This window comes from Balaenoptera musculus, chromosome 5, assembly GCF_009873245.2.
Source record: "Balaenoptera musculus isolate JJ_BM4_2016_0621 chromosome 5, mBalMus1.pri.v3, whole genome shotgun sequence".
NCBI classification, from domain to species: domain Eukaryota; kingdom Metazoa; phylum Chordata; class Mammalia; order Artiodactyla; family Balaenopteridae; genus Balaenoptera; species Balaenoptera musculus.
In genome coordinates, this window is record NC_045789.1 from 135,916,388 (window position 1) to 135,924,850 (window position 8,463).

The 8,463-nt window shown below is 41.9% G+C and overlaps 1 protein-coding gene across 1 annotated transcript; it reads left to right on the forward strand.

Moving 5' to 3' along the window:
* The first annotated feature begins 6,752 nt into the window (after window positions 1–6,752).
* LOC118895726 (stathmin-like) lies at window positions 6,753–7,679 on the forward strand. The gene has a single exon (XM_036853196.1). It carries the CDS (start codon window positions 6,808–6,810, stop codon window positions 7,255–7,257), a length of 450 nt encoding a protein of 149 aa, XP_036709091.1. The 5' UTR covers window positions 6,753–6,807; the 3' UTR covers window positions 7,258–7,679.
* Window positions 7,680–8,463: the final 784 nt, after the last annotated feature.

The window sequence follows — 8,463 nt, forward strand, 5'->3', positions numbered from 1 at the left end:
TTGTGGTTTATTTTCTTTGTTTGGTTACTAGGTTGAGCATAAAATAAAACAAAAAAAAAATCTCTTGTTTTTCCTCTGGCTTCCAGGTAGTATGCAATACATTAGAATCAAACACACAAAAACTAACCCATTTGGAAACACATTCAAGATTAAAGAACTTTTCAGGAAAAAACCCTAAGTATTAAAATTAGCTGATAGGGTAGCTTTTTTATTTGTAAGGCTGAGTAATCCAATTTGTTTAAGAACAAACACTTCAGTGCAAATGGCACATATCACAAGAGTGGTTGGCGTCTGTATATTTAAAGGTAGAAGAATTTAGCAGAATGAATAACTAAAAAGTGAGAAAGGAGAAGGGAGTAGGTGACAGGTATAAGATTACAATTTCTGCATTCAGATTTCTGATTTAGTTAGGCTCTTTAGGAGAATGTTTTGTTTTTAGAGACTTTTTTTTTGGCTGCATTGGGTCTTTGTTGCTGTGTGTGGGCTTTCTCTAGTTGCGGCGAGTGGGGGCTGCTCTTCATTGCGATACGCAGGCTTCTCATTGGAGTGGCTTCTCTTGTTTGCGGGGCACGGGCTCTAGGCTCGTAGGCTTCAGTAGTTGCAGCACACAGGCTCAGTAGTTGTGGCTCGCGGGCTGTAGAGCGCAGGCTCAGTAGTTGTGGCACACGGGCTTAGTTGCTCCGTGGCATGTGGGATCTTCCCGGACCAGGGCTTGAACGCATGTCCCCTGCACTGGACTGGGGTTAGGGACTCTGAAGTTCGTGCCCTTTCCCTGGTCAGTTTATTTCATACATGTTACTCTTCTGTTCAAACACAAAATTACGTTATTCATGAAAGACTGCTTTTTAAATAATAAGAATAGGTTGGTCACATCTTTTGGGGGGCAAACTTGCTAGAGCCTGTGTGGCAAATACTAATTCACTTCATTTGTTGGAATAACCTGATTTATCAAACATTTGTGTTAGGCAGTGAGCTACGTAGATGAACAAGACTGTCCTTGAAGAACTTACAACGTGATATATAAACAAATAGGAATTCTACAGTGTACTGTGGTAAACGTAACTAAAGATGCAAATACAAAGGACGGTGAGCGCAGAGACCGGCGTGATCGTGTGGCTTCGATGCGGAGGAGGGAGTGTGCAGTGAGATGAAGGGGTGGTCAGAACACCGGGTCATGAAGCCAGCAAGGCGGGTTGTGACTGGACCGCCAAGTCGCCATGTGCGGTGGAATTAGGACTGACTTAGGTGCAGGTATCAGGAACTCAGGTCACATCCGTCTACAAGGGGGGATTTACTGTCAGGAGTCTGACTTGTCTGGCGTTAGACTCCAGGACAAGGATGCAACTAGACCCAAAGAAGAGCTGGGATCGAGGACTCGGTCTCCTACCTCTGGGCTCAGCTTTGCTGCCCACCTTCATTCTCTCTCTCTCTCTCTCTTATAATTGGATTTCTCCACTCTTCTGGTTCACTTGGCAGAAAACATGGCCAGTGACCGCTTCTGAGCTTTTGCATGCTGCAGGCATCCAAAGAGAAATTGACTTGAGTGTCAGTCCCAAGTCAAAATGTCTAGGGGGGCCTGGCTAGAGTCAGGTGCCCGGCCCAAGATCAACAGCCAAGAAAAGATCAATTACGGAATTTCCACATTTGGGGGAGAAGGAATTTTGGGGAAGGGAAAGAAAAATGAGGATAGCCACACAAAAACATTTGAGCTTTCCTATTTAGGCAATGGGTAACTAATGAAAGCATTTAAGCAAGGTGGTGAGTGAGACCATCAGATTTATGCCTAAAATTCCAGTGGTGAGGGGAAGTCTATGTGGGAATGGAGCAATGGTGACCAGTTTACTGTTACAACCTAGAAGAAAGAACTTTCAGTGGGAAGTTGACAGAAGAATATACCATACAGCACTTTTCTTCTTCTGTCTGGCTTATTTCACTTAGCATGATGCCCTCCAGATTCATCCATGTTGTCACAGATGGCAGGATTTCCGTCTTTTTAAGACGATAGGGACTTCCCTGGTGGTGCAGTGGATAAGACTCCAAGCTCCCAATGCAGGGGGGCCCGGGTTTGATCCCTGGTCAGGGAACTAGATCCCACGTGCATGCCGCACCTAAGAGTTCACATGCCACACCTAAGGAGCCTGCGTGCCACAACTAAGTGCAGCAAAATAATGAATAAATATTTTAAAATGAATGAATATTAAAAAACCAGTAATACTCCTCTGTGTGTGTGTGTGCGCGCACGCACGCATGTGTATCACGTTTTCTTTATCCATTTATTTGTCAGTGGGCACTTAGGTTGTTTCCATACCTTGGCTATTGTGAATAAAGGCTGCAATGAATATGGTGGTACAGATATCTCTTTGAGATAATGATTTTGTTTCCTTTGTACACCCAGAAGTGTGATTGTTGGATCATATGGTAATTCTATGTTTAATTTCTTGAGGTATCTCCATACTGTTTTCCATGGTAGCTGTACCAGTTTACATTCCCAGCAAGAGTGTACAAGGGTTCCCTTTTCTCCACATCCTTGCCAGCATTTGCTGTCTCTTGCCTTTTTGATAATAGCCATCCTAACAGGTGTGAGGAGATGTCTCACTGTGGTTTTGATTTACATTTCCCTGATGATTAGTGATGTTGAGCATATTTTCATGTACCTGTTGGCCATTGGTATTTCTTCTTTGGAAAAATGTCTATTCAGGCCCTTTTCCTATTTTTAAATTATTTATTTATTTACTTTTGCTATTGAGTTGCATGAGTTCCTTGTATATTTTGGATATTAACTCCTTATTGGATATGTGGTTTGCAAATTTTCTGTGATTCCATAGGTTGCCTTTTAACTTTGTTGATGGTTTCCTTTGCTGTGCAGAAGCTTTTTAGTTTCATGTGGTCCCACTAGTTTATTTTTGCTTTTGTTGCCTTTGCTTTTGGTGTCATGTCATCATTTTCTTAAAGAAGGTCCACCATGTGAAAAAGATGGCAGGTCTCCCAAAACCCGGATATTCATCTGAAATGAATATATTCATTCTGTGGGATACTTGAGATCCACAGGTGGTTTATTAGTGTTCCCAGCATTTATTTCTGCCGGTCTCTGTGCCATCACATCTGCTCTAGGTTTGGCTTATTGACAGAGAGCATCTAGTTTCTCAAGGCGGCAATTCATAAACTTCTTATGCAAATGTAAGATTAGTAAATGTTGTCTGCTTTGTGGAATCTGTTATCTCATTGTATATCCACAGACGCTGTATAGCACGCATTTAAAAATTCTGAAAACTCTGGGAGCTTAATCACAAATGGTCATGTGTATCATAAACTACACAAGGAGGCACTCCCAAAGCCTTTGTCCTTCTTCCCCTTCTCTTCTGGCTGAACACACTTTCCCTTTATGATCTCATCTTCAGAAGGCACTTGATTCCAGAACCCACTTCCAGGGCCTTGACTTTGCCCCCGAATTCCTGGGGGCCATCTTCCTTCGTAGGTACCAGTGACACACCCAACTGAACAATATCCAAGCTCATAACCCTCCTCCCTAAACTTACTTTGTTTCCTATGTTTCTTCAGAACCTCCAGGCTGTATCTGAGGCTTCCTTGCCTTCACCTCCCGTATCTAGTCTTCCACCAGATCTACTGTTTCCACTGCTTCTGATCTTTGCGTTCGCCCTCTTCTTTGCGAGAGGCCGCGGACACTGCATGTAGACTCTGAGGTCCAGCTATGTCGGGACTGAATCCCAGATGTTCTAACAGAGTTGAAACCTCTCAAGGCTTGAATGTCCTCTCATTTTTAAAGGGGGCTGATGATGACTCATGGGGTTATTGTGAGAATTAAATGAGTTAATATATGTGTAGTTATCTAGTGTTGTGTCACAAATTTCTCCAAAGCTTAGTAGATAAAACCACACTCGTGTTATCTCTCACTGTTGCAGTGGGTCAGCACCGGGGGAGCTGTCCAGCAAGGCAGTCCTGGCCTGGGTCTCCCATGAGGCTGCAGTCATCTAACAGCTGGGGTTGGAACAGCTGGCACTCCTCCGGGTCTCCTTCTGTCTGGTGTCTGCACGTGGTGGCCTCAGGGTAGCCAGACTTCTCCTACGATGGCTGGAGGTGCCCAGAGCAGAGGCCCAAGATACACCTACAGAAGCTCTAGGGTCTTTTCTCACTTAGCTTATAAGTCCTGCTCTATTGGTCTTGAATGGTGATCACAAAATCCTGCCAGGGTTGAAGAGCAGGAGACATAAACTCCAGCTGTGCGTGGAGGCCCATCAAAACACTTGCGGACCTTTTTTAAAACCATCACAGAGAGTGACCATGAAAATGTTTTGTACCATTCAGATGACTCACTGCTTATCTCATGGCAGAGTCGTTAAAAGATTTGAACTGAAAGATGTGCTACACATTTTTCTTTCACAAAAAGACATGATTCAAATTATTGACCATTTCTATAATGACAAGTGTCTAGAATATATTTCATACTAAGGAATACGCTAACTTAGTAGTTATTTTTAGGAAAACAAAAACACTTTATCTCTTTCTGGTGGGTGTTGGAAATGTTTCCATCTGATACGCTTTTCTTTCTAAAGTCTGTGTCACCTATAAAAATTCTCCTGTCTGAAGAAATAGAAAATATGAACAGACCAATCACAAGTAATGAAATTGAAACTGTGATTAAAAATCTTCCAACAAACAAAAGTCCAGGACAGATGGCCTCACAGGTGAATTCTATCAAACATTTAGAGAAGAGCTAACACCCATCCTTCTCAAACTCTTCCAGAAAATTGCAGAGGAAGGAACACTCCCAAACTCATTCTATGAGGCCACCATCACCCTGATACCAAAACCAGACAAAGATACTACAAAAAAGAGAATTACAGACCAATATCACTGATGAATATAGATGCAAAAATCCTCAAGAAAATACTAGCAAACAGAATCCAACAACACACTAAAAGGATCATACACCATGATCAAGTGGGATTTATCCCAGGGATGCAAGGATTCCTCAATATACGAAAATCAATCAATGTGATACACCATATTAACAAATTGAAGAATAAAAACCATATGATCATCTCAATAGATGCAGAAAAAGCTTTTGACAAAATTCAACACCCATTTATGATAAAAACTCTCCAGAAAGTGGGCATAGAAGGAACCTACCTCAACATAATAAAGGCCATATATGACAAACCCACAGCAAACATCATTCTCAATGGTGAAAAACTGAAAGCATTTCTTCTAAGATCTGGAACAAGACAAGGTTGCCCACTCTTGCCCCTATTATTCAACATAGTTTTGGAAGTCCTAGCCATGGCAATCAGAGAAGAAAAAGAAATAAAAGGAATACAAATTGGAAAAGAAGAAGTAAAACTGTCACTGTTTGCAGATGACATGATGCTATACATAGAGAATCCTAAAGATGCCACCAGAAAACTACTAGAGCTAATCAATGAATTTGGTAAAGTTGCAGGATACAAAATTAATGCACAGAAATCTCTTGCATTCCTATACACTAACAACGAAAGATCAGAAAGAGAAATTAAGGAAACAATCCCATTCACCATTGCAGTAAAAAGAATAAAATACCTAGGAATAAACCTACCTAAGGAGGTAAAAGACCTGTACTCAGAAAACTATAAGACACTGATGAAAGAAATCAAATATGACACAAACAGATGGAGAGATATACCATGTTCTTGGATTGGAAGAATCAATATTGTGAAAATGACTATACTACCCAAAGCAATCTACAGATTCAATGCAATCCCTATCAAATTACCAGTGGCATTTTTACAGAATTAGAACAAAATATCTTAAAATTTGTGTGGGGACACAAAAGACCCCAAATAGCCAAAGAAGTCTTGAGAAAGAAAAACAGAGCTGGAGGAATCAGACTCCCTGGCTTCAGACTATACTACAAAGCTACAGTAATCAAGAATATATGGTACTGGCACAAAAACAGAAATATTGATCAATGGAACAGGATAGAAAGCTCAGAGATAAACCCACGCACCTATGGTCACCTAATCTATGACAAAGGAGGCAAGGATATACAATGGAGAAAAGACAGCCTCTTCAATAAGTGGTGCTGGGAAAACTGGACAGCTACATGTAAAAGAATGAAATTAGGACACTCCCTAACACCATACACAAAAATAACCTCAAAATGGATTAGAGACCTAAATGTAAGACTGGACACTATAAAACTCTGAGAGGAAAACATAGGAAGAACGCTCTTTGACATAAATCACAGCAAGATCTCACCTCCTAGAGTAACGGAAATAAAAACTGGGTTTTTATTTCCAATGGGACCTAATGAAACTTAAAACCTTTTGCAAAGCAAAGGAAAACATAAACAAGACAGAAAGACCACCCTCAGAATGGGAGAAAATATTTGCAAATGAATCAACAGACAAAGGATTAATCTCCAAAATATATAAACAGCTCATGCAGCTGAATATTAAGAAAACAAACAACCCAATCAAAAAATGGGCAGAATGGGCGAGCTCGTTGCGTTAGCCCCGGGATGTCGTCGAGGAGACAATAGGGGGCATAGACCCTCGTTTGGCCCCCACCTTCCTCCTGCAGGCGCAGCCCCGCTGGGGTCCCCATTGTCTGAAGGGGCAGGGTGGCGCCCCCAGGGAGCAGCGCCCGAGAGGCTGACACCCCATGAGAGCACTCCAGTCCTCGCGGTGGGGGGCGTGGACCGCTTGGGTGGCAGCAGGAGGTGAAGGAAAGAGGTGGCGAGCTGATGGCGGGGGTTTTCCTTGCTAGTGGATTGTGTAGAATACACTGCCAGTCTCTTGTTTTCTGTTCACCATGGCTTCTTCTGATATCCAGGTGAAGGAACTGGAGAAGCGTGCCTCAGGCCAGGCTTTTGAGCTGATTCTCAGACCTCGATCAAAAGACTCTGTCCCAGAATTCCCCCTTTCCCCTCCAAAGAAGAAGGATCTTTCCCTGGAGGAAATTCAGAAGAAACTAGAAGCTGCAGAAGAAAGATGCAAGTCCCATGAAGCTGAGGTTTTGAAGCAGCTTGCTGAGAAACGAGAGCATGAGAAGGAAGTGCTTCAAAAAGCGATAGAGGAGAACAACAACTTCAGTAAAATGGCAGAAGAGAAGCTGACCCACAAAATGGAAGCCAACAAAGAGAACCAAGAGGCGCAAATGGCTGCCAAACTGGAGCGTTTGCGAGAGAAGGACAAGCACATTGAAGAAGTGCGGAAGAACAAAGAATCCAAAGATCCTGCTGATGAGACTGAAGCTGACTAATTCATTCTGAGAACTGACTTTCTCCCCCTCCCCTTCCTAAATATCCAAAGACTGTACTGGCCAGTGTCATTTTATTTTTGCCCTCCTGACAAATATTCTAGAAGCTGATGTAGGACTGTATAGGTAGATCCAGACTGTATGATGTTGTTTTAGGGGCTAAAGGGGAGAAACTAAGAGTGTTTTACTCTTTTTCTAAAGTGTTGAAGTCTTTCTAATGTAGCTATTTTTCTTGTTGCATCTTTTCTACTTCAGTACACTTGGTGTGCTGGGTTAATGGCTGGTACTGTATTGGCTCTGTGAAAACATGTTTGTGAAAAGAGTATGTAGTGGCTTCTTTCAAACTGTTAGATGCTGAATATCTGTTCACTTTTAAATCCCAATTCTGTCCCGATCTTAACAGATGCTACTGTATTTAAATGGTTAATAAAACTGCACAGTGCTGTTGGTGGCAGTGAGAAAAAAAAAAAAATGGGCAGAAGACCTAAATAGACATTTCTCCAAAGAAGACATACAGATGGCCAAGAAGCACATGAAAAGCACTCAACATCACTAATTATTAGAGAAATGCAAGTAAAAACTACAATGAGGTATCACCTCACTCCTGTTAGAATGGGCATCATCAGAAAATCTACAAACAGCAAATGCTGGAGAGGGTGTGGAGAAAAGGGAACCCTCTTGCACAGTTGGTGGGAATGTAAATTGATACAGCCAATATGGAGAACAGTATGGAGGTTCCTAAAAAAACTAAAAATAGAATTACCATATGACCCAGCAATCCCACTACTGGGCATATACCCAGAGAAAACCATAATTCAAAAAGACACATGTACCCCAGTGTTCATTGCAGCAGTATTTACAATAGCCAGGTCATGGGAGCAACCTAAATGCCCATCGACAGATGATTGGATAAAGAAGATGTGGTACATATATACAATGGAATATTACTCAGCCATAAAAACGATTGAAATTGGTCATTTTTAGAGATGTGGATGGGTCTAGAGATGGTCATACAGAGTGAAGTAAGTCAGAAAGAGAAAAACAAATATCATATATTAACACATATATGTGGAACCTAGAGAAATGGTACAGATGAACCGGTTTGCAGGGCAGAAATAGAGACACAGATGTAGAGAACAAACATATGGACACCAAGGGGGGAAAGTGGCAGGGTGGTGGTGGTGGTGTGATGAATTGGGAGATTGGGAT

Excerpts from the sequence above, each read along its gene's own strand:
- LOC118895726 (XM_036853196.1), top strand. The coding sequence starts at position 6,808 with ATGGCTTCTTCTGATATCCAGGTGAAGGAACTGGAGAAGCGTGCCTCA.